Source organism: Choloepus didactylus, chromosome 17, assembly GCF_015220235.1.
Source record: "Choloepus didactylus isolate mChoDid1 chromosome 17, mChoDid1.pri, whole genome shotgun sequence".
NCBI lineage: Eukaryota > Metazoa > Chordata > Mammalia > Pilosa > Megalonychidae > Choloepus > Choloepus didactylus.
Window position 1 is genome coordinate 17,800,109 of NC_051323.1, and position 27,388 is coordinate 17,827,496.

Below are 27,388 nucleotides of genomic sequence, written 5' to 3' on the forward strand. Positions count from 1 at the left end.
TTTCAATAAAACTGAATTTAATTTAAAAAAAAAAAAAAAAAAGCTGATGTGGAGTTATAACAAATGCACCACACTAATGCCAGGTGTTAATAACAGGGTGGTGTAGGGGAACTCTGTATTTTATGTATGATTTTTCTGTAAACCTGCAACTTCTCTAATAAAAAAAAGTCAAATAATAATAATAATAAAGGTAATATGGACCTGTTTCCTCATCGATAAAATGATGAAGTCAGATTATATAATCTCAGAGGATGCTTTTCCCACTAAAAAATGTCATATGGACTCATTTCCTGTCCTATGCTGGTTCTCCTTGTGAATGTCCTCATTACTGAGAAAAGATAAAATACATAAAGGACCTTAATGACAACCTCTGCAGCTCACTGTCCTCCCTGACAAGGGTGTTATGAGATGGTTAAAAAGTGATCTGGAGATCCCTGATGCAAATGTTAAAAACACATCAACACACCCTACTGTGGTAACTCAGTATAGAACTTTTCAGTAGAACTTCTGCTAAGTTTTCTCAAACCTGTACAATATCACACTACCTTTTGGAGTAAAGACTTTCCTTTCATGTCTTCTAAAATTCTTCTTTAAAGCTTCAAGGGGTGCTCTAATTCTAGTATCTTAAGATTCAGAGAACGAGGCCCCGTGACTCCCATCCATATCTTTAGAAACCCATAGTTTTTATATGACATCTTTACCCAAGAGTCTTGGTATACAGGTTTTTGAGGATTTGGTGATGTCCATATTGGCCAAAATTGTTTACTTGCCAAAAATCATCAAAGAACTTGAATATTTAGGCTTCTTTTTCCATGCTATCAAACCTGTTTATGCTTTGGTTGTAAGTTCTTCCCATAGTTTATCATCAGTTATTTATTATCAGAGCTCAATGGTATCCCCAAATTTCACTGGCCACCTCTACTGGAAAATTCTTCCTTATATTGACCTGAAATATGTACCTCTCTACCTACCACTGGTGAGTGGATGAGTTCCTGCAATACAGGATGGTCCCCAGCTGACATTAATGCCACAGCGAGCAGCCCTCATTCCTAAATCTTGTCCCAAGCCTGAGTTCACAAAGATGAATTCTGCCATACGAGCGGACGGGAAGCAGCTGCCCGGAAACGGGGCTCCAGACACTTCTGGAAAACGTGACGGCTTTCCCGACCATGAACCCCGGCACCTCCAGAAACTGTTTCCAAGCCAATCCCTTCTTCTCTGGTCACCCTCGTCATTCCTACCACCAGTGTTTCAGTGGGGACTCCATTCTCAACTCAGCAACATCAATCTCCCAGGGTGGCGTGGTAGTGAAGGGTCTATCTGCGTAAGCTCAAGTCCCACTGCACCATTTGCGGCCTGATGACCTTGGTACGTTACTTAATCTAACTTTGGTTTCCTCATCATTAGAATGGAACTCCTGAAAAGACCATCTTGTACTGCAGTTATGAGGATTAGATGAGGTAAAGTATCTGGCAGAGTGCCTGGAGCAGAGCAAGCATTTCATAAATACTATTATCGTAATAGCTTCCTAACTAGTCTCCCGCCATGAGGTTATGTCCCTCTGCCAATCCGCCATCCATCCTACCGCCGAGACGCACTTGCAAAAATATTATTTTAAAAATTATAGAAAACTCAGAAAACATGAGGAAAAACCACCCATGGCCCGACCATAAAGGCAACCACAGCTAAGTATTAGGACGTATTTCCTTCTGGTCTTCTTTTTTTGTTCCCTAATTTCTTTTAATCTAGGTGAGATGCTCATTGATATACTGTTTGGTTCTGCTGTTTCCACCTAAGGATTTCCCCACTATTTAGCATTTGTTAACACGAGTTAGATTTGCTTCTAATTCTTCGCTGAGAGTGAGCTGTCCAAGATGCAAACTGGAGCAATAAATGTTGGCAGCGATGGGAAACTCTGCTCCCCTTATGTCTTGCCCACTGCCACCACCCTCCTTCCCCCATATGCCAGTGCAACAGCTGCCAACCCACGGCTGGGTGTCTGGGACACCGATTGTCCTGCTGGCTCTTTGGCTCGCCGGCCTTCAGCTGCCTCATCCTCTCTGGTGGGGGCTCCCCAGGTCCGAGGAATGCAGGAGAACATGAGCTTTCAGGCCCCCCACACTGCAGGCGGCACCTCCACTTGCCCTCTGCTGCCCTGTGACCAGCTTGTTGCACTCTCCGTCTACACTGGCCACCTCCTCGCCCCGCCCCCTCTGCGCTCGCTGAGGTTTTAAAAACACAGAGCCAAACATGAGTTTCCTAAATCACCCGCTGTCCTTCCCAGCAACACCCGGTGTTTCAAGGGACTCCGATGTGTTAACAGCCACTTTCCCATGACAGCAGAGACCTCGCAGACAGGAGGCACTTGACAGACACATGTTGAAAGGGTAGCTGAGCATTTCATTTTATGTTTATATTTTGTCTCTTTAAGTAAACCACAAAGTCCTTGAGTGATGAACCACGTCTTAATTTTTGTCCTTTGTACAGAGCTAGGTAATCAATAAATGAATGAGGACAAAATAAGAGCCAACACTTTTCTCCCTTTGCCGTACAAGTGTCTTTTTCTTGCCCTACTGCACTCGGACAGAAATAATAACCGCTAACGCTTTTACAGACCTCACCCATGTGCCAGGCACGGTTCTAAGTGCTTTATGCATGTCACCTAATTCAGTCCTCACCACGACCCTGTGAAGCAAGTTCTAGCATCATCTGGGACACTGAGAGGTTAAGCAATTTGCCCAAGTTCTCCCAGCCAATAGACGATAGAGTCAGAATTCAAATGAAAAAGTCACTGGGACCAAATGTAATATCCCTATAATTCAACTCAGTTAAAATATGTGTTAAGGATCAACTGTGCCTAAGCCGGCAGTAAGGATATTTCCCCCCTCTGAAGGGGAGACACACCTAAGAAGGCAGTAACACAAGACAGATGGGACAGGCAGGCACAGAGAGAAAAGGGCAGGAAACCAATTCTTAAGATGAGAACAAGCGTCCCCCACGTCCTGGAAGTCAGGGGCCCTCCGCGCGATATCACTGCTAGTCAGATCCGCTAGTGAATGGGGTCAGCCTCGGGGGGCCACAATCCTAGCAGGTCTGTGAGCATCTAGCAGGTCCCTTCACATCCATTCACTCCCAGAGAGAAGCATCGTGCTCCCCTCTTCCTTGCCTCCCACATGACTCCTTGTCATCTCCCGGGTTTGGGACAGAATCGGCTGGGAGCCTGGGGTGACTGGAGTGGGCAGCACTGTCCAGTTCCCCGTCACTGACTGGGACACAGCAGCCCAATAAATCACACCATTTACCTGCCATTAATGTGTGAGAGGCCTTTTTGCAAGACCTGTGTGTGCACTGTAAAATCACAAGAATTCCACATACTCATCTGTAGCATCGATGCATTTTTCAGGTCAACATCTGAAACCTGCAAATCTCTTACAGAACGCTCCCTAAAGAGTAGACAGCCGGAGCCAACCAGAGCATCAGTGACTTTCCCTAAGACAGCACCTGGAGCAGTCGTCCAGGCCCAGGTGCCCTCTGCTTTTATTCCTGAAGCAAAGGCTCAGAAACCGACCCCCTGCCTCAGTGCTCTGACCCAGCAGACATTCAGCCACCACCTGGGTGCCGATCACGTCCAAACTTGCAGTTCAGACCCCAAGTCCAGCCTCTCAGCCACTTCAAACTCATGCAAACCTGAGCTCGTTACCTCTCCCCAACATCTGTGCTCTCGCTGAAGCAGACGCCTGGGTTGTCCTCATCTCCTCCTCCCATGGGCCCTCACTCTGCTCCCCTGCCCTGACCCACTGTTAGCTGAGGGCCTTGTTATTTCCTGCCTGGCTCATGATAACACCTTTCTTATAGGCACACCTCTACCAGCACAGGTTGTTCCTCCTTCCCAAAAGCCAGTATAACCTTTCAAAAGTGCGTGGTCATTACCTTGCTTTAAAACTTGCAGGAGGTCTCCATTACCTTTGGGACCAAGTCAAACTCCTGACCTTGGTACCCTAGGCCCTGTACTATCTGGCCCTTGTCTACCTCTCAGGCCTCACCTTACCTTTCTGTTCACCCCTCACCTCACCCCACCCCACCCCCCACACACTCTTCCCCCTTTTGCTCTTGCCAGACCAAGAATGCTCCAAGTCAGTCCCGTGCTCTCCCAGCCACCAAGCAGTTGCCCAACCTATTTCCTCTTACTAGTATGAGGAAATATCTTCTTTCCACCTGACGGTCCTGCAGGGCTCAGCACAAGTACCACCTCCTCCAGGAAGACCTCCAAGATGCCTCTTCAACCCCCAACACGTGTAACACAGAACATATGCCCACCTCTACTGCCATGGCACATGCCACACAATATCGTTATCAAGTTTTTCCAGTGTCTTTCCCCCTAGCCCGTGAGCTCATTTCCGTGCCCCCAGGCCTCGGCATGGTGGTGGGCACACCTATAAACGTTTGCAAAATGAAATACAGACTCTAGAAACCGGAGCCTGCCGGGCCATGGCCTTTCACTCTTCCCTGACATCCGGGCAAACTTACCGACACAGTCACACACAGGGAACTCGGCCTGGGCTCTCTTGGCAGGTGTATCCAGCAGACTCTTGGTGGGTGTGTCCAGGTACTTAAGAGGCGACTCCAAGAAGCCGCTGAGGGTGGGGGTGAGTGGGTTCTCAGCCTTGGTGGGGGTGGCCTCCTGACTCCCCTCCTCGGAATGGAAGCAGGTGGTGGAGAGCACAGTCACAGCCCCTGAAGACTCGATCTTGATCTGCTTGGGGGAACGGGTAGCAAAAAGGCTCTCGGGGGCCTGGAGACAAGTTGGCTGGTTCTCAGGGTCCTGAATGGGCACAGACGGGGGGCCAGGAAGCCCAAAGCTATCCCCAAATTCAGCCTCAAATTGCCGGATGAGCTCTTCCAGTTTGTCGTCAGCAGGGGGAAGAGGGCCGGCTGAGCCCGGCTGCAGGGTTGCCAGGGGGCTGGGGGACCTCATTTCCTGAGTAGGGGTCAGCAGGCTGTCCCCAGAGGGACTTGGTGCAAATAGCGCAAGAGAAGGTTCTGGGGGCAGGGAGACAGCGGAGGCCTGCAAGGCGGGAAGGGGGGCAGGTGGATGTGCCTGCACTTCCTCGGAGGCCGGGGGACGCAGCCCTTCCAGGACGATCTGACGGAGCGGCAGGAAGAGGGGCTGTGCTTCCCGTGGCCGGGACCTCTTGATCTGAATGGGCTTCCGGATGCTGGGCCTAATCCCGGAGGCGGCCTTCTCGGTTCCCAGGGGGCTTCCGGCTAGGGCCGGGGGCTTCTTCTTCTTCTCCTTGGGTGGTCTGTCTGGAGGCCGGGGGGCAGGTGAGCTCAGGGGGGCCCACCAGCCGGGCGCGGGAGGCTCCGTGGGCGCGGAGAAGGCGGCGTCGTGGGCCTGCTCCAGGAAGAGGCTGCGCTTGTGGTGGAGATGCTGCTGCAGGGCGGCCTGCGCCTTCTGGTGGGTGTTGGGCTCTGAGGAAGGCGTGGGGGCCTCCCTCTGGAGAACGGGGCACGGGGCTGGGGACGGGCAGGGGGCCTCAATTTTGACCTTTGGCTTGGTGGGCAGGGCCTCGGGCCTCTTGAATACTGACTGGATGTAATCGCTGGCGCTGCCCAACAACTGCTCCAGTTCGGCCATGGGGTCAGGGCTCGGGCGGGGGCATGGGCACAGGAGTTACGGGGGGTTGCTGGTAGGGTTGTGGTGGGGTGTCGGTGACCCAGGCTTCAGGAAACTCAGTTCTAGGAGCTGCTGGAGGGAAGGCAGGGCTGTCGGGAGCAAAGGATGAGTGCTCTTCGGTGGGGACCACAGGCCACGAGGGAGCCCGGAGGTAGGACTCGGGAGATCTGAAAGGGGCGGGAGGGGACAAGGCCTCGGGAAGGGGGCAAGGAGCCTGGGAGGTGGAGTGAGAAGGCTGGGGGAGGGCGGACGAGAGCTGCGTGAGGGCCTCGATGGCGATGGCGGTCTGCAGGCTGATGTTCTTTTCCTTGGCGATGCTCAGGGCACTCTGGGACAGGGGCAGGCTCTCCGGGGGAGGTATCTGGGGGCCCTCGGAGCTGAGGAGCGGCCGGGTGCTGGGTGCTGGGAGGCCAGCCTCCCCAGAAGGCAGCGTTCCTGGGAGCCGGGGCCGCTCCTCCCCACCCTCCACCACCACGGACTTGATCTTCCCTTCCAGCCACTCGAGGTAGTCGGGGCACTCTGGGCCATCGCAGTTGCAGTTGGGGGGTTTCATGCCATGCCGCGCGAGGACCAGGGCTGTCTGCAGCGTGTCAAGGTCTTCGCCGCCAGCAGGGCAGGCCTCGGGCCCTGGCCGGGGTCCCCTGCTGTTGTTCCCGGCCTCGCGGCTCATCTCACGGTTGAAGGTTTCATAGAGCCGGGTGCTGAGGGCCCCGTAAGAGGATACGGCTTCGGCCACAGCCGAAAAGGCCACCAGATCGTGGGCATCTTCCAGGCGAGCGGTGTGAGCTGGGCCCGGGGCTGCTTCCCAGTCAGGCTTCTGGTCGACCCGCCAGAGGCCCCCAGCCCCCAGGAGACTGGGCCCGGCGGGTTCTCTAGCACCATTGACTGGCGCCCCTGAGGCGTTTAGCTGCCGTGAGTCCCCATGGTGCACCTGCCCTGAGTCCATCTGACCTGGAACAGGTCCATTAGCTGGGCTGAGTTCTGAGCACGTCTGGAGAGAGAGAGAGAGAAAGGGGAAAGGGTGAGCCAGGGTATCTGCTCAAATGCACAGCTGAACCCCACTTTTCTTCCAAATCCTCTCCCGAGCTCTGATGCAACTTCTTAAACCTCGATTTACCTTCCCACATCTCTTTTCCCATTTGCTCCGCCAGCAGAAATGGAAAGTAGATCTTTCAGAGACCCTCAAGTGGGATTTCGAATGTTCGCGGAACCCTTTAGAGCCTCAGATCGACTAGACTGATGAGGCCCCCTGAAACCGAGCAGTTTGTGAAGGAAAGAGCTGATAACGGAGCTGGAGATGGCAGCACAAAATTATGGATGTAATTAACACAACTCAACTGTATGCTTGAAAGTTGTTAAAGTGAGAAATGTTACACTGTATATAAGCCACCGCAATAGAAACTTAAAAAAAAAAAAAAAAAAAAAAAAGGTCCTTTAACTCTCAATGAGCAAAATGACACCAGAATCATGTTTACATTGTATTTTGGCAGGAGAGAAAGAAAGCTAAAAAATGTAAGGAAGCTCCCGTGTCACAATGCAACATGTTATATATGTGAAGTGTGCATGTGTAGGGTTAGCAATGAGCAGCTGTGATGAACCGACCAGGGTTGGTCATAGTTTCTCAGTGGGAAGGAGCCGACCCTGCTTTTCTCTCCCCACTGCTGTCCTCACTGCAGCCTAGGCTGAGCTCCAAACAACACTCCCACTTACAACCCCAGGCCTGGCGGAAGCACCGAGGCCCTGACACACTGTGCATTTAGCCCCGTGCTGAGCCAGTCGTGCCCATGATGAGCTGCCTGGAAAAGATCCAGAGCTCTGCCCAAGCCCAGCAAATGCCACTACACATGCCCGATGCCCACAAAAGCACACAAAACGGGCACAGAACAAGAGGACAGAGACGGGAGGGCCCCAGCTTATGTGTTAAGAGTCGATACACAGCCCGGATTTATGATGTGACTGTGGTTAAAAAAAGAAATTTTATGTCATATATATGCTACTAGAATAAAAATTTTTTTTTAAAATAGAGACGTGTACATCATTAACCATGAACCCTATTGTAAATGATGGACAATAGTTAATAGCACAATTATAGTTAATATTATGATTATAAAAATGTTCTTTCATGAATTGCAACAAATATACTACACTAATGCAAAGTGTTAATAATAATAAGGAGGTACATGGGAACTCTATTTTATGTATTTTATGCATGACTTTTCTGTAAGCTACAACGTCTCAAATAAATCATCAGTACAAACATGTGGAGCTGAGTTTGCGAGAACATTCCCTCAGGAAGGGACAGCTCTTCCTTAGAGTAGAAAACCAACACAAAAAAACAGAAGGAAAGAATGACAGATTTAGAAAGTCATCAACAGATGCTAAAACTGGGTGTAAGCTTGATGAGGAACAGGATACTTACATGATCTCAAAGTACCCCCCTTACAAATTGCCTAATTACAATATAATAGAAGCTTTACAGTGGAGAAATCTGACAGACACCTTAACCAAATGATCAGAGTTATCACCACCACTGTCGGGCAAACCAACATCACGTGCTTCTTGCTTTGGCATCAAGAAGGACATAACATCACTTGTGGGATTCCTGCCAAAGGTATAACCTGAATCTAATCATGAGGTAACATCCGATAAACCTAGAAAGTAACTGGATTGTTCTCTTTAAAAACTTCAAAGTCCGTGGAGGTTCCCAGGGGCGGGGGCTTGAGGGGTTGAGGGGAAGGGGAAGTTACTGCTTAGTGAGTGCAGAGTTTGTTTGAGGCGATGAAAAGGTTTGGGTAATGGATGTTGGTGACAGTAGCACAATATTGTGAATGTAATTAATATCCATGAATTCTACACTTGAAAGTAGTTAAAAGGGAAAATTCTGAGTTGTATATCTGTCACTATAATAAAAAGTTAAAACAAAACATAAAACTTTAAAGCCCAGAAAGGCAAACAGAGACTCTTCCAGATTACAGGAGACTAACGAGACGGGATAGCTAAACGTATGACCAAGGGATTAGACCATGGACTGGGGAAAAAATAACTAGAAAGTACATTACTAATGAAACTTGTACATGGATAGTGGATAAGATAATATTATGTCAATCTTAATCTTGATGTTGATCACTGTACTACAGCTATGGAAGAGACTAGGAAACCACACACTGAAGCATTTAGCGGTAAACAGACATAATACCTTGAACTTAATCTCCAACGGTTCAGAAAAAATGTTATGCATATATAAAAAAGTGCACATAAAGAATGATACAGCAAATGAGGCAAAACGTAAAAATTTTGGGTAACATGGGAACCCTATGTACTATTCTTGCAACTTTTCAATAATATAAAATTCTATCAAAGAAAAAGTTAAAAAATCAATTAGTTCCTCAGGTAGGAATATCTGTTTTAAACAGATGGCTAGCAATGTTACTAATCCCAAGACTGTCAAACATGGCCATCATGGCTGCAAGGTGGTGGTGGGAAGCTGGGTTTGGGATCAGTTCCGTGGGATGCCAAATTTTACAAGCAGTTACAGTTTACAAGCTTCTGCACAAAAGACAGAAGGAACATCCATAACCAGGAAGAAACATGAAAGAACAGCACAGATTTACAAAACCAGTATCAGGAAGACTAAAGTTGCACAAACCTGAACTGGTCAAGATAATTAAAAGGGATTTAAAAGTTACTTTTGGTGTATGAATAAGAACAAGGAAGGGCTGCCTGCTCTTGTGCCTCTGAATTTTGTGGGAAGAAAAATGCTCTTTGGACCAAAAAAGAAGAGAAAGGGAAGAATAGACATAGATATAAATAAGGCAGGTGAAGACAAGACGGGTGAGGAGACTTTAAGAAACTGGGTTCTAGTCTCCTGGCCAGGGGACCTCAGTGATGATTTCTCAACATCTGCCTTGATCCTGGAGAAAAACTACCAGGAGAAGGTACAAAAAGGCAAGAAAAGGGCAAGGGTCACTCCGAACTTTTACTCCACTGAGTTTGACAACAGTCTCAGGTAAGATTCCTGAATGAGTAACTAAAGGAAGCAGGAGTCACACTCAACTTAAGGCCTTCAACCCATCAACACTCAAAGAATCTTCCTGCTTTGTGCCACGTGGCCACTGGGCCAGCGGCCACTCTGTGGCCGGCAGACAGGTCACAAACTAGGCAGCTACAGGCCGAATCTGCCAAAGACCTGTTTTCTTGGCCCACACAGTGTGAGGTTTTTTATTTTGCCAACAATAAAGAGGTCAAGAGATTTCACATGAAACCCAGATTTTCTTAAAGGCCCACACCTCCACCCGGCAGATTTGTCGAAAGTGAGCAGTGGATGCCAATTACACACAACAGAGCTGCTCCAGCTTCACCAGTCTGCATTGTCTCCTGGAAACCAAGACCAGGGGTCAGGGATCATTTATCAATTGCCTGAATTTAATTGCCACTTCATTCATTTGTGTTACCTGCCAAGGGCCTCTAGGCATTTCAGTCAAGTTTCCCAATTCTACCACAATCTCTTTGAGGGTGAGTTACTGGGAATTACAGGCTGAAGGGCTGGTTCACCAATGACTGAATGACCATGCTCAAAAGGTATCCAGTGATGTATCAACCGGGGGGAAAGAGTCTTTGGTGGTCTGCCACAGGGCTCTGTCCTGAGATCTGTCCTATTCAACAAATTTATATAGCTGCACAATTATCAAATAGGAAGTGCTGAAAACAGGAGAAATAATGCTATGCTAACTGACAAGCCCAGGTACCGAAAGGTCAATAGGTTAGCAACCTCATAACTGCAAGATCTAGAAAAAGAAGAGCACACTAAGCCCAAAGTGAGCAGAAGGAAGGAAATAAGAATAGAGTGGAGATAAACAAAATAGAGAATTTTATTTCAAAAATACAGAAAGTGAATGAAGCCAGGATCCATAAAAAAGGATCAATAAAATCAACAAACCTTTAGTACACTGGCAAAAAAAGAGGAAGCAAATAATTAAAATCAGAAATGAAAAAAGGGACATTACTACCAACCACACAGAAACAAAAGGGATTATAAGAGGATACTATGAACAAGTACAGGCCAACAAATTAGATAACCTGGATGAAATGGACAAATTTCTAGAAATTTGTTCACTACACAAAGTATGCTGACTCCAGGAGAAATAGAAGACCTCAACAGACCAATTACCAGTAAAGAGATTAAATCAGTCATCAAAAACGTCCCCCAAAGGCAGATGGCTTCACAGATGAATTCCACCAATCATTCCAAGAAGAATTAATTCCAATCCTGCTCTTCCAAACCAAAAAACTGAAGGGGAGGAAACACTACCTAACTTGTTCTATGAAGCCAACATCACCCTAATACCAAAGCCAGATAAAGAAAGTATGTGAAAACAAAATTACTGGCCAATTTCTTATGAATACAGTTGGCAAAAATCCTCAACAAAACACTTGCAAATCGAATAGACAACAAATAAGAATTATACACCATGATCAACTGGGTTTTATTCCAGGTTTGCAAGACGGTTCAACATGAAAAAATAATGTGATACACTACGTCAACAAAATGAAAGGAATAAAAGCACATGATAATCTCACTTGGCACAGAAAAGGCATTTGACAAAATTCTGCATCCTTCCTTAATAAAAATACTTAGAAAAATAGGAACAGAAAAAAATTTCCTCAACATGATAAAGGGCTTACATGAGAAACCCACAGTTAACATCATACTCAACGGTGAAAGACTGAAAGCTTTCCCTCCAAGGAAGAGACAATGATGCCCACTGTCACCACTGTTATTCAACATCGTACTGGAAGTTCTAGCCAGAGCAGTAAAGCAAGAAAAAATAAATAAATAAATAAAAGGCATCTAAGTTGGAAAGTAAGAAATAAAACTTTCAGTATTTGCAGATGACATGATCCTATATAGAAAGAGTCCTGAAAAAATCGACAACAAAGCTACTAGAGCTAATAAATGAATTCAGCAAAGTGGCGGGATACAAGATCAACATGCAAAAATCAGTAGTGTTTCTATACACTAGTAATGAGCAAGCTAAAGAGGAAATCAAGGAAAAAATCCCATTTACAATAACAAGAAAAGAATCAAATATCTAGGAATAAATTTAAACAAGGATGTAAAGGACTTGTACACAGAAAACTACAAAATATTGCTAAAAGAAACCAAAGATGATCTAAATAAATGGTAGGACATTCCGTATTCATGAACTGGAAGACTAAATGTCATGTCAATTCTATCCAAAACGATCTATAGAATCAACACAATCTCCATCAAAATTCCAAAAGCCTACCTCACATAAATGGAAAAACCAATTATCAAACTTATTTGGAAGGGTAAAGGCTCCTGAAAAGCCAAAAACATCTTGAAAAAGAAGACCAAAGTCAGAGGATTCACACTTCCTGACTTGAAAGCATATTACAAAACTACAATGGGCAAAACCACATGGCCCTGGCACAAGGATAGCTGTATCAACCAATAGAATCAAATTGAGAGCTCAGAAATAGACCCCCACACCTATAGCCGATTGATTTTTGACACATCTGCCAAGTCCACTCAATTGGGAAAGAACAGTCTCTTCAACAAATGGTGCTGCGAGAACGGGATATCCAATGCAAAAGACTCCTATCTCACCCCATATACAAAAATTAATTTAAAATGGATCAAAGACCTAAATATAAGAGCCAGGACTATAAAACTCCTAAAAGAAAAGGTAGGGAAGCATCTTCAAGATCTTGTGTTAGGCAGTGGTTTCTTAAGACTTTACAACCAAATCACAAGCAATGAAAGAAAAGATACATAAATGGAACTTCCTCAAAATTAAAAACTTTTGTGCACCAAAGGACTCTGTCATGAATATGAAAAGACAACCTACTCAATAGGAGAAATATTCCATTGTATGTCTATACCACATTTTGTTTGTCCATTCATCTCCTGATGGACACTTGGTTGCTTCTATCTTTTGGCAATTGTGAATAATGCCCTGATGAACACGGGTGTGCAAATATCTGTTGGAGTCCCTGCTTTCAATTCATTTGTGTTATGCCAAGATGGGACTGCTGGGCCATGTGGTATTATATACTTAACTTTCTGAGGAATTGCCAAACTGTTTTCCACTGCAGCTGCACATTTTACATTCCCACCAACAATGTACAACTGTTCTTATTTCTCCACATCCTCACCAACACTTATTTTCTGTTTTGTTTTTTTCAGTAGTAGCCATTCAAGTGAGTGTGAGATGGTATCTATTGTAGATTTTATTTGTATTTCCTGATGGCCAGTGATGTTGAACATCTTTTCATATATTTATCGGCTATTATATATGTTCTATGGAGAAATGTCCATTCACATCTTTCGTCCATTTTAAAAATAGATTGTCTTTCTGTTGTTGGGTTTCTTTATATTATTTGGCCATAAAAGGGAATAAAGTTCTGATGCATGCTACAAAAAATGGATGAACCTCAAAGACGTCATGTTGAGAGAAGTCAGTCAGATGCAAAAGGACAAATACTCTACAATCTTACTTATATGAAATAAGCAAAACATGTAAATTTATAATGTCAGACACTGGTATCCAGTCTACTGTGGGTTGTGTGGGGCAGGGGTATGGAGTGTTAAGGTTTAATCGGTACATAGTTTCCATATGGGATGATGGAAAAGTTTTGGCAATGAATGATGGTGATGGAGACACAACTTTGTGAATGTAATTAATACTATAGAACTGTATATTTGAAAAGGGATAAAAAGGAAAATTTTAGGTTGTATATAAATTACTGCACACACACACACACAACCACAGAACTATATAATACAGAGTGAACCCTAACATAAACAGTGGGTTCAAGTTAACAGTATAATTATAATAATATTGTTTCATCAATTGTGACTAAAGTACCACTCTAATGTAAAATGTTAATAATAGGGAAAACTCTGAGTGTGTGTGTGTGTGTGTGTGAGAGAGAGAGAGAGAGAGAGAGAGAGAGAGAATGGGGGAGGGATATATGGGAACTCTGTGCTTTCTGTACTTTTTTTTTAAACCTACAACTGCTGTAATACTAATAAAAAAAGGCTAAACAAACAAACAAATTTAACAGGGTTCTGTTCTTAGACCCCAAAGCACACGTGCGATTACAGATGGGAGAAGCACGCACATAACAACGGCAACAGGCACTTGGTAAACGTCTTAGGAGTCAGGAGGTGTAAGACTCCAAGAGCTAATTGGTGACACGTTCAGGAGCTTCAAAGGGACTTATAACCCAGCATATTTTCAAACTTTCTGACTGTAATCCAAAGAAAGACATATTTTATACCATGATCCCTTATATACTTATATATAGAACAAGTTTTGCAAAATAGTACTTCTCCATTTTAGGCGTACCAATACTAATTTTTTTTTTTAATGCTGGTTGCGACATCCGAGCTGACTTCACAGTGCACTGATTGGCACCAGCCCAGGTCTGACGCACACACAGCCCTGGCCTGACCCGCACAGAACCCGTGCACAAGCAGGAACAGCCTGGGCTGGCCCTAGAGGGGTCCACCCGAACGCAGGGCTCCCCACGGGCCACTCCCTCCAGAGGGGCAGAGGAGAGAGAGCCGGACAGTTCAGAAGCTAAGAGGGGCACGTCCCTTTTGGTTCTGGAGAACTTGGTCTGATTTAAAAAAAAAACAAAAAAACTTTATTGAGATATAATTCACATACCATACAATTCGCCCATTCAACCCATAGTTCTTTAAACCTCTGAAAGCCTGTCACTCGGTACATGAATTAGATTCGTTTCGAGTGGCCTTAAGGGGTGGAATTCAGAAACAGGTGAAGCCATAGAGAGAAAAGACTTAGGTCCAATTCAGGGAAAAGTTTCCTGAACACTTGCATATTAAAAACTGCACTGAGTTCCCTCTCCCTCATCACCTCCCTCTCCCCCAACTTGCTCAACAACCAAGAATAGTAAATTCTTATCAACCGAGATGTTGAAACGGAAACCCAGCGGTTATTTGCAATCACTGGGAGGGAGGCAGGGCGCGGCTGGAGGAGGAGAGAGAACAGGTTAGCCACTCGGAAGCCGCAGCCCAGACATGCCCAACTCAGCTCCAGCAGCTCCAACCCCTAGAACCTTCGCAAGCCTGTCACCCGCTGAGAGCCAGCTTGTCTACCACAGAACTGAACTCTCCCTCCCCAACTTTCCAATTTCCACCAGTGTTCTTGCAGTCACCGAGCTTTCCAACGCAGAACATCCAAGTTCTCCTGACTCCAGCAGGCCCAGTCACCGAACAATTCTAAATAGGTCTCTCTATCCTATCTCATCCCCTTCCACCCTTGCCCTGCCCATCTGGGCCTTTGTACGTGTGCACACACTTTGTAATTGTTCAACCCAACAGCGGCTCCTGTAGATGACCATCTCCTCCCACAGCCCACTTCCCCCTCACCCTCCCATCAACTTCAAAACCTCTCCTCTGGTCCACCCTTCAATCTTCACATCTTAAGAAAGCCCTGTGCATGCATCAAGTGCCGAGTACCGTGGCAGGTTGTACTTTTCAAAGATCTTTGTCCTTGGTTCCTGGGAGATGCCCTCTCAAGTCTTTGGACTTTCCCACAACAGGAGAGTCTTTTTGTTTTTTCACGGTGGCCCAGACCACCCTTGACCACTCCTTTATGTTCAGGAGAAGACTCAGGATGGGGCCAGCCTTGCTGGTCTTAGGAAGCACAGACCCACCACACTAAAAGACCAACCCTGTGGTTGAGGGCTTGGAGCTCTGAGCTGAGTCCTATCAGCCTGACCTCAGGAAGCAGGGGTAGAAGTCAAATCAACAGAGCGATGGTCCATCTGTCCTGCCTGTGTAATAAGGCCCCAATAAAAACTCTGGACACAGAAACTGGACAAGTGTCCCTGCCTGGTAACACACACTGATGTGCAGGAGGTAACACACACTTCGACTGCATGGGGAGAGGACACAGCAACTTCGCAGTCTCTTCTTTTTTGTATCCTTTTCTCTCCAATAAAACTGTAATTCTATGTATAGCAGTTTCCTGACTTCTGTGAGTCGCTCTAGCAAATTATTGAACCTGAGGGGTGGGGGGAACCCCCAAATTTGTAGCCAGCTGGTCAGAAGTGGAGGTGGCCTGGGAACCCCCGAACGTGTGGCTGGTGTCAGAAGCGAGGGTGGCTCTTAGGACTGTGCCCTTGACCTGTGGCAGCTGATCAACACCAGGTGGTTAGAATCAGAAGTTATCACAGCTGGTGTCAGAAGTCACTGCAGCTGGTGACAACGATGGAAGTGACGCTACCGACTCTCGAAGCTTGATCATACACGGCAATAACTCCTGCCTGGTTCTCTTGGGAAACCCCCTCTCAGAAGCCAGTGGCCATGCTGTGAGGGAGCCCCGGCCACACAGAGAGGCCACGTGTAGGGGTTCCAGCTGACAGCTGGCATCGGCTGCCAAACATGACAATTCCAGCCCCTGGTCTCCGAGTCACCTCTGGCTTTGGAGCTCTCCCAGCTGAGGCCCTAAATCTTAGGGAACAGAGAGAGAAGCTCTCTCCACCGTGTCCTTTCTGAATTCTTGATCCGCAGAATCCGTGAGTATAATAAAATAGTGGTTGTTTTATGCCATGAAGTTTTGGGACGGTTTGTTATGGAACAATAGACCAGACTGTATGTTTCAGGAACCTCAAGTTTATAAGATAATAGGGGGAAAAAGGACTTAGAAACAAATGCCCCTAACCAGTGATGTGAAAGCAACCTCTATGGGGGCCCTGTGGGGCAGGGCAGGAGAGGGGAGGCAATTCCACCTGGGAAGGGAGACGTGTGTGTATTAAGAAAGGTTTAATGCACAAGCAACAGTTGGGATGAGGCTCAAAAGATGGGCAGGTATTTCGGAGGAGGGGGAAGGAAGAGGAACTCCAGACAGCACGAAGAGCACACGCGAAGGCACAGAGTCACGGGAAGAGCTGGCACGGGGAGGGGCCCGGCGTCGAGAGCATCCTGAGCATAAAGCGTGGGGGAGGCCAGGTGTGCGGCTCAGGCAACGGAGAGCAAATTTACATTTACATTTACATTTACATCAAATTCCAGGTCGGTGGCTTGAAGGCCAGTTACGAGACTTCTGCAATTGTCCAGATCAGTGATAAGAAGGGCCTGAACCAAGGCTGCAGCAGAGCGATGGGGATGAAATGTGGTTAAGGAGATGGATGATTACGTGTAGGGGGTGAGACAAGTGAGGACTCAAGAGTGGCTGCAAGGTCTCTAGCCCCAGTGGCTAGGGAAGGTGGTACATGATGAAGAGCAGAAAAAGGCAGGCAGGTGTGAGGTGGAGGCAGGGGAAGATGTTCAGGTGGTGACATTTAGGGCTGGAGGTGCCAGGGGGCATCCAGAGCAAGAGGCCAACAAGGAGCTGACAGTACAAGCTTTACTCTTGGGAGCTCTGGGCTGGAGGGACAGATCTGGGAACGTCAAATGTGGTGGGGTAGGCAGGGTCATCCCGAAGAGCCTACGCCACCATGAGAGAAGTGGGCAATGGCAGAGCCATGAAGAACAAACACCAACCCACAGAGGACTAGAACCTGAGTCAGACGCCACAGTGAACAGAGTAAAGCAAGGGCAGACCTTGTACGCCAATGTTCACAGTGGCACTGCTCACAATGGGCCGTGGAAGGAACCCAAGGGCCCATCAATCAATGAATGGATCAACAAGATGTGGCATAGACACAGATGGAACAGTCGGCCGTAAACATGAAGTCCTGATGCAGGTGAGCACGTGACAGCATGGATGAACCTTGAAGACATCACGCTGAATGAAATAAGCCAGACACAAAATGGCCAGATATCGTATGATCTCACTGATATGAAATAACTAGAAAATGCAAATTCATAGGCGGAAATTACATTCCGGGTTACCAGGGACAGGGGGTGGAGAAGGGGAATTAATGCTGCTTAATGGGTAAACAGAATCAATCAAAGGAAGATTAATGGCTGGAAAAGTTTTGGGAATGGATGATGGTGACGGTAGCACAACATTGTGAATGCAATTAACGTCACTGCATCATATACTTTAAAGTGGTTAAAAAGGGAATTTCATGTTGTATATGTTACCACAATAAAAATTGAAAAAACAAACAAAAACAAACAAAAAACAGATAAGACCAGAGTCCCTGAATTTGGCCATTAGGATACTTAGTCGATTGCTGTTCAAAAGCGTTTACTCCCTCCCCACCACCTCAGTGGACTCCCCGCCTCACTGATGTCAGCCTTGGCCCACATGTTGGTCAATGGGGTATCAGCAGACATGACAGAGCAGAAGCTCAGAATGCCACGTGTGATGTGTCATTGTGTGAGGTTTGCCCTCGTGCCTCCCCCATTGCCAGAAGGTAATGCACACTTCAGGAAGCTGTAGCTTCTTCACCTGGGGTCCCAGAAGGAGCAACAGGAGCAGAGCAGACCCCACCTTCAGGAGCAGCCAACTGGTTGACCAGCCAACTCCCAGCTGACATGGAACCCACTTATTAATGCCTCCAGCTGCTGGGCCTGGGAGTGATTTGTTCGCAGCACTAGCTGACTGGTATAGGATGTCACAGCAAATTTCATCACAACAGATGGTACCGAGTAGTATGCAGGAAGCCTGACTGCATGGGATGGAGAGAGAACAAGGAGGTACAAACCAGGACCAGCTTTTACAAAAAGCTGGATAATGAAAGAAAGGAGCAATAAATGTGATTCTCTAGGGAGGATCACATATTGAGAGGAAATTTTTTACTCTTTTATTTAACAAGAGAGACTTGAGTACATTAATTTGTAAGGAGGAATCAAACAAAGGAAGAAGAGAGGATAATGTACCCTAGAAGAGCTGCCAAAGGTCCTGCTAGAGGTGGAGGTCAGACACCAGAAGGAGCCCTGGCTGGGAGAAGGGGCAGATCTTGTCCCTGGGGCCACAGGGATGAAGTCAGGACAGGTGCTGCCGGCTCAGTCAGGGCTGCCCCCTACATGTGGGGCCCCAGCCCTGTGATCTGGCCTTTTGGGATCACTGGCTGCTCCAGGGCAGGGCTCCAGGAAGCTGTCTTAGGCTGACCAGCCCAATTGGACCAAGCTCTGCCTGGGTCTGCGCTTTATCCAACCTACCAGCAAACAATCCCAGTGGTCCTTCCCATAATAGCTTCACCACACCTTCCGCTGCTGACAAACTTCCAGAGACACCCCCTGGTCATGGGGCTAAGCTTGGACCTTTCACACTGGCCTTACAAGCTTTCAACAGTTTGGTTCAACCCCCTTTTCCAATCCTCCTCTTCTGGCCCCTGGGTCTTTACACACAACCATCCTCCCGGATCCTGATAAAGTTCTCTTTGACCAGCCCGGTTAGCCATGGGGTTGGTACCAGATTCTATCCAATCACCACGTGCAGCCACCTTCTTTGGGGGATCTTTCCATGACAGTGTATGACCAACTGCATGGTGAGCTCCTGGGGGCAAGGACTCCCCATCACAGCCCAGAACCTGGCAGACAGTTCTCAGTACATGTCCATGAAGGTCCGCTGCTTCTTCCTCCCGAGGAAGCTCTCGGTGGTTAATGATCTCCCCATCATGGCACCTGTCACACCATGTGCAGGGAGAAGTCTGCAAAGGCTGCTGAATGCCACCAGGGATGCCTTCACTAAAAGGACTCAAGAACCTGACAAGTGATCCAAGAGAGCACACCTCATCTGCCTCCACAGAGAAGCCCACCAGAGGTGCTGGTGCTGCCCCTCCTTCCTACCCATCTGCAGGTGCAAAACTCCTTCGCAGCCTCACTGGGACCCTCACCCTACCCATGTCGGGCCTCTGCCCTGTCTCATATACATGAAGAGCGCACTGGTACATGCCAGACTCCGTTTTCTCTGGTATGGCCCCTTGTCTTAAGAGCAGCAGGGATTTGTTCCTGGAAGAGTGAGAAGTGGTAACCATTACTCAGGCAGAGCAAGTGCCCTTCTCAGATCCAAGAAGAGACCTAACCCCTCACCCTATGTCGTGAAGAGGTGATGTGAACATTCAGCATCGCCACCCCCAGTTGCAATTCCCACCTTCAGAAGACTTAGCCGAGGAGTCCAAGAGCCCCTGTAGGAAAGCATCCTTGCACCCTGCCTGCCAGGACTCTGGAGCTCTCATCCGCCCTCCTCTCCTCTGGCCAAGTCCCTTCTTCTGCTCCCAAATCCCCACGGCTGGCCCCCAGACAACTGCAGGCATTAAAGAGCAGCCTGCCCTCCCCACCGAAAGGGCTCCTTTGGAGGCCAGGAAGGGCTGGAGGGTGGAATCCCCCAAACACCCCATTTGGTGTGAAATGTGCAGAAATGACACCAGGCGTCAACGTCTTCCCTGACTCTCAGTGTATCAACAGATGGAAACCAGATCAGCAATTCTCCATTAAAGGGAACTAGAAGGGAGGAAGGAAGGAGAACAAATGTTATCTTGAGAGATCAAAGTCCTTCTTGGAGCCTTCGGGAAAGGGAAGTGAGAAGAAGACCGGAGTTAAGAGGGCGGTTCTGCTGGCCTGCTGGCCGTCAGCAGTTATTACCCACCATATCAGAAGAAATGTGGTCAAGCAGGAATTTGCAGCCAGGATCATAATGCTATAGTCAACCACCAAGAAGGCCAGTGGCCTGGAGGCAGGCCAGTCTGGGGAATATTCTCTGCAGAGAATCTCCGAGAACTAATTCGCGTGGTGCACCAAATAGTGGTGGCTGATCTCCACCCAGCTTTCCCAATCACACACTCCGACAGCTCAGCTGCTCTGTTCCTCCAGCAGCTGTTCGAGGACTTAAACTTTCCAGCTCCACCCTGTGCCCCAGTCTTATAAATAAGCTCAGCATCCACCTCCACACAAGGCCAACTCCTCCCCACCCGCCCCCCAGAATGGACGGTCCCACTCAATCCAATAGCACAAGAGTTGTATTTATGGCATAGTCTGTCTAGAGCATCTAGAACAAATGAATTATTTATCTCTTAAGAGGATTCTCCCCTCCTAGGATTTGCTGATGAAACAAATCTGAGTGTGGCAAGACTTTTAGGGGGACCCTTTTGGAGCATGTGCACACCTGCCTACTTTTGCAGGAGAGAGAGGGGGAGAGAGAGAGAGAGAGAGAGAGAGAGGGGGGGGGGGGGGAGTGTGTGTGTGTGTGTGTGTATGTGTGTGTGTGCGCGCGCGCGCGCAGTGGCTAGCCCAGTTCTTGTCTGGAACTCCACATCTAAACTCACCCTCTGCATGCAGCAAACCCGGGGGGGGGGGGGGCGCTATGTCAAGTTTCTTCCGACTACCATGTGTTAGCAGATGGTGTTCTTGGGTGAGCTGGGGAGAGGTGGTGCTTCTGTGGTTACTTTGTACATTATCAATAAAACATTTTAAAATCTAATTTTTCCTACTACAAAATGGACATTCAGCAGCTCTCCCAATGGTGTTGGGGTGATGCTCAGGAAAAAGATTAAATGGGGCCTAGTTCCCAAAGCCATCATATCTGGCAAAAGAACAGGACAACAGTTGCTCATGCCTTCTGACCCACTCAAAATTAGTGTGTTTGGGGGAAAAAAAGGAAAAGAAGAGGACAAGTAAGGAAATGGCTCTACCTAACTCCTACAGAACACTTTCATGACGGGCTGGGTATCGTGCTCATCACTTACACATTCATTTATCTCATTAATCATCACAAATTCTTACAAGGAAGAGACTTACCTCCACAGATGACACTGAACACAGAGAGGGTAAGTAACTTTCCCAAGATCACACAGCAATCCAGTAGCATAGTCATTTTCAAACACTAAATACTCTTAGTCTTACTTCAGGAAATGTAAGTGAAATAAATGAAGCAACAGAAGAAATTTAAAAGTTGCATACATCAAAGATTTTCCCTGATGCGTTAAGAGTAAAGAATTACAAACAAAGTACCCCCAACAGCAGGGGAGTGGTTTTAAAAAGTTATGCTATTTCTTCTTCTGTGAAAAGAAAATGGGAAGCAGACATATAAAAAAATGTCATTAGTAATCAGAGAAATGCAAAATAAGACCAAAGTGAGATTTCATTCTATACTTGTCATATAGAATGTTTAGATTAGAATCTTGCCCTGCCACTTAATGGACGTGCTGCCTTGAGCAATGCAATTAATCTCTCTGTGCCTCAGTTGCCTCATCTGTAAAATGAGGGTTAATACACAACCTCATGGGGTTAAGAGAATTAAAAAAAATATATACATGAAAAGCACTTATGACAGTACCAAGTACACAGTAGGCACCGTGAAAGGGTGTATTAGTTCAATACCAAGTGCTGGTGTGGGGTTGCAGGAACTTTTTTATACACCACTGCAGCAGGACAAAACCATTTCAGAAAAATCTGTCACTCTCTTTTGAGACACGCACATACCCTGTGGCCCTGCAATTCCAGTCCTTGAGAAACTCTGCACACACACCTTAGGAGGTATGTGCACGGACAGTCATAGCAGCATTGCTCCTAAAAACCAAATCAAGGAAATATTCTAAGTGCCCAGCATCAGAGAATGAACAATGGAATATTATATAGCAGCGGGAACCAAGGAGCCATAGGAACACGAATGGATCCCAGAAACTGTACTGAGTTTAAAAAAAAAAAAAAAAAAAAAAAGTGAATCACAAAGAAACTACATATTCGCTAATTCTACAAAGCTCAAAAAAGAAAGCAAAATTAAATGTATTGTGTAGAGATGCATATTTTTGTAATTTATTTCTAAAAAGCAAGGGAATGATAAACACAAAATTCAAGGTAGTAGTTACCTCTGGAAGTGAAGAAGGGGGACAGAATTGGGGGAAAATAACCAGGTTGTTCCAATGGTGTTGGCAACTTCTTAGTTCTTAACTGTACTGGCAGTTCACATGTGTTTATTTTATTATTATGCTTTATCTATGTAACACTAGGTCAACTATGTGTTTCAAATAATACATAAAATAAGAAAAACATAGATATTTCACCCATAGATGTACAGCTGCTTAAAATGTTAAAAGAATAAGAAAGAACATACGGAGACATGTTAAATGAAAAAATGAAACTCAAGAATGAATTTGCACTCATTAAACAGGAGCTTACCAAGGGTTTTTAATGACGAGGGAAGTATTTGTACTATTTGGAGCGGGGAAAAAAAAAACAAGATTCAAAATCTCTCTCAATTTAAGAATGCCATTCCATTAAAAAGGTGCACCTGTGCACACACACAAACACCAAGGGGAAATAAGCAGAAATGTTAACATGCTTATCTCTGGCATATTTTCTTGTTCATCCTCTCCCAAACTGATAGATACTACGTTTTTATTTAGAGAAAAAAGAGGGGGTTAAGAATAGAGTGCCTACAGCACACCTGAAACTTTGTACAAACTGTGCCTGCGAACAAACACGAGAAGGGAGCCACAGGGAGAGGAGCTGGTGGGTGAATTTTTTCCTTGCTGTATCTATTGCTAGACCTGTTTGTGTTGAAACAGACAGGCAACATGTACACAGGAAGTAAGAAAATTTCTAAAAAAGACAGCAACACTCTGCAGAGGGCAAGACAGGGTCTAACTGAGACGGGGTGCTGAGCCTGAAAATTCCCCACCTACTAAAGCTGTCTGTAACTCTGGCTGAAAGTCACCTCGCCGTTGCACAGGGCAAGAAACTTGTGTCCCTACCAGAACTCCAGGCTAAAACCCTGCAGCTCCCTCCCTCCCAAGCAGCTGCACCACCAACCCCAGCCTGCAGGGTGGGGGAGAGGAGGGGGTAAGCAGAGCCACAGGCCGCCCCCACCCCAGCCTCCTCATCCGCAGCCCTCCCGGCGGAAGCCCCTGCCCCTCGCAGCCGGTAGCGGCCCGGCCAGAGGCCGGCGGGGGAAACGGAGCCGACCACATCTGAGGCCCGGCGGGCGGGCGCGCAGCAGCTGCCCCGGCGGCCGCCAGCGCACAAGGAACAGGTCGTGACGCGACGTGGGGGCGGAGGCGGCTCCTTAGCCAGACTCAACAAGACCCCCGCCCCCGACACACACACTCACAGACACGCACACGCACGTGTGCACACACCCCCGCGGCTCCAGCAGCTGCTGGGGCCATCGCCCAAGCCCCGAAGCGCACGTCCCACCACAAGAAAAGTCCCGATCAGTCCCCAGGGCGGCCGGTGGGCCGCCTCCTTCCCACAGCTCCGCCCACCCGACGGCGCAGATGAAGTTCTCAGCAACCACCTCCTACCCCCCAAAAGTGGAAAAGGCTAAGTGAGAAAGCAAGAAATCAAACACTGCCAACACCACAGGTCACTGACAAAGAGCCAGCGCCAGGCGCTCTCCTCCTTAAAGGGGCCCCAAACCCCACAAACCACACTGGCAATTCCGGTGTGTCAAAGGAGTGTGGGTTGGAGGAAGAGGAGGAGGAGGAGAAAGGGAGGGTGACAGCAGAAGCTAATGGGTTTTTTTAAAAATTGTTTTTAGAACACTTGTAGGTTTACAGCAAAATCATAAAGTACAGACCTACCATGTATAACTCCAAACCTGCACAGTTTTCCCCATTAACATTTTATATCAGTGTGCTTTTGTTACAATTGATGAAACATCATTATCATAATTCTATTACCAACTATAGTCCAAAGTTTATATCATGGTTCACTCTTCTTGTTGTGCACTTCTATTCTGGTAACATACATAGAACCTACAATTATTTCCGTTAACCACTTTCTCGAGCACACAATTTCATGGTGGTAATTACATTCACAATGTTGGGCCACCGTCACCATCATCCATCACCAAAACATTTCCATCACCCTAAAGAGGAACTCTGCACCAAATGGAACGTTAACTCCCCATTCCCAACCCCCACCCTGGCCCCTGGTCACCTGTATTCTAGTTTCTGGGTCTATGAATTTGTATATTCTAATTATTTCATATCAGTGAGGTCATTTCATACAATATTTGTCCTTTTGTGTCTGGCTGATTTCACTCAATGTGAAGTCTTTGATGTTCATCTATGTAGTACCATGTATCAGAACTTCATTCCTTTTTTTTATGCAATTTTATTGAGATAGATTCACATACCATACAATCCACCCAAAGTATACAATCAAAGGCTCACAGTATCATCATAGAGTTGTGCATTCAACACCACAATCAATTTTAGAACATTTTCATTACCCCAAAAAAGAAATAAAAACAAAAATCCAAAACATCCCATACCCCTTTCATCCCTTTTTCATGCCTTTTTATAGCTGCATAATATTCCAATGCATGTATATGCCACATTTTGTTTACCCATTCATCTGTTGACAGACACTTGGGTTGCATCCATCTTTTGAAAATTGTGAATAATGCCACTATGAACACCAGTGTGCAAATACCTGTTGGAGTCCCTGCTTTCAATTCTTTTGAGTATATACCAAGAAGTGAGCCTGCTGGGATATATAATTCTACACTTAACTTCCTCAGGAACTGCCAAACTGTTTTACACAATGACTGCTTCATTTTACACTCCCACCAACAATGTACAAGGGTTCCTATCTCTCCATATTCTCACCAGCACTTGTTATTTTGTTATTTTTTAAAAAATAGTAGCCATTCTATTTGGTGTGAAACAGTATCTCATTGTGATTTTAATTTGCATTTCCCTAATAGCTAATGATAGTATTTTCATGTGTTAATTGGCCATCTGTTTATCTCCTGTGAAGAAGTGTATTATAGTCCTTCGCCCATTTTTAAATTGGGTTGTCTGTCTTTTCATTATTGAGTTGTAGGTGTTCTTTATATATTCTGGATATTAAACACTTATCAGATACATGGTTTCCAAATATTTTCTCCCATTCTATAGGTTGTCTTTTCACTTTTTTGATAACATCCTTTGCACAAAAGTTTTTAATTTTGATGAAGTCATTTATCTATATCTTCCTTTGTTGCTTGTGCTTTTGGTGTAAAGTCTAAGACACCATTGCCTGACACAAGATCCTGAAGATGCTTCCCTACATTTTCTTTTTTTAAGAGTTTTATGGTACTGAACCTTATATTAAGGTCTTCGATCAATTTTGAGTTAATATTTGTATATGATGTGAGGTAGGGGTTCACAATCAGTCTTCTGCATGTGGATATCCATTTTCCCAGCGCCATTTGTAGAAGAGATGACTCTTTTCCCATTGTATGGACTTGGCACCCTTGTCAAAAAGTAATTGACCACAGAGGTGAAGGTTTATTTCTGAACTCTGAATTTGATTCCATTTGTTAAATGTCCATCCTTATAACAGTACCACACAGTTCTGAGTACATTTAAAACTTATAACCAAGCTACAGTAATCTTTTAAATTCTTCCAGCAACCCAAAAAGATGGGTGTTATATCTCCATTTTAATGAATAAACAACAGAGGCACATAGAGGTTAACTGACATACTCCCAGGCACTGGTGCCTGGCAAAGATTGAATCTAACATCAGAGCCAATAATGGATGCCCGTGGCCTCCCAGCTACCTGGGTTCTAATTCATTCTTTTGGTGAATGAGTTCCCACAATTGCAGGATTCAGTAATTATTAATGAATTTCAGCCTCCCACTGAGTGTGTCTCCATTTACTCATTTCTTAAGAACTCAACAAGACAAACTTTTTCACTCAAAGAAAAGGGTCTTTTAGGCAAAACTATGGAAGCAAGTCCATTTTTGGCCAGAAGAACCATCACGTCAGACATAAAACCAGTGTCCCATAGTGGGTTAGGAAATGGGAAAGGAAGGAAAACTGCCATTTAGGGAACCTACTGATGTCCAGAAGGCAGGAATTTAGGAAGCGCACATAAAATAATTCTATTTATTCTAAACCTTGACTCCTGGAAAAATCACAACACGTTTCAGTGTAAAGTCACATTATCCACCATCACTGCTGGTCTTGGGTCCTTGTACGTGCTACTCCTGCGTGTTGAAGAACAGGATCCGCAGCCCCTCCTCATCTGTTCCGTGCTCCCCAAGGGTCAGAGGTGATGAAGGAGGCCCTGGGAGTCCCCCGTCCTCTGGCCTCTCCGTGGCAGAACTCCTAGCTTCATCCCCACTCCCAAACCTGCCTCCTCGGTTTCTGTGGTCTCCAGGATCCTGGCACTCCTCCGTCCACTCTCCTTCTCCTCCTTCATCTTCTCATCAGGGCTGCCCCCCATCCTTCCACTCTCGCCCTCTCAGTTCTCCGTGCTTCCCTGGAAACTCATCCCATCCCAAAGTTCCACCACTCGGCCTGTACCAATGACCCAAAAGCTTTCTTCCACCTGGACTGCTCCCCAGCTGCCATACCCACTTCCTCCAGCATGCTTCACCTGCACCTCAAGCCTAGCACACCTAAAGCCTAACTCAGCATCCGAGCCCTTTCTTCAGCAACTCCTCCATCCAACATCCCTTTTTCTGTTCAACTTAAGAGCCAGAAATTGTCCTGGGCATCCTGGCTCAACCTTTCATCACCTTTGATGTCCTTCTCTTTATGCTCCCATATGCAAGCAGACCCAACTCCTGTCAACTGTTCCTTGGGAGTATTTCAGATATGCCTTCTTTCCGTTTTCTCCCCACTTATCTCTCACGGCAACAACTACAGTCGGCCCTCCTTGACTGGTCTGCTCACTTCTGCTGTCACCCCAGCACACCACCATTAAACCAACATTCAACCCACTGAGCCTAGAACCCACGCTCCCCACCTCCAGGCCACAGTACCCTCCAATGCACTACATGGCAATCTTCTCTCTTCATTCAAGCAGCTTAAAAAAAAAAATAAGT

At 46.4% G+C, this 27,388-nt stretch overlaps 1 protein-coding gene across 1 annotated transcript in view; it reads right to left on the reverse strand.

Moving 5' to 3' along the window:
- The window catches only part of TET3 (tet methylcytosine dioxygenase 3), a 119,288-nt gene that overhangs the window by 49,544 nt on the left and 42,356 nt on the right, over nucleotides 1-27,388 (reverse strand). The window contains 2 exon segments of the mRNA XM_037806418.1: nucleotides 4,528-5,699; nucleotides 5,701-6,668. Of these exon segments, the coding sequence (XP_037662346.1) occupies nucleotides 4,528-5,699; nucleotides 5,701-6,668 (2,140 nt within the window).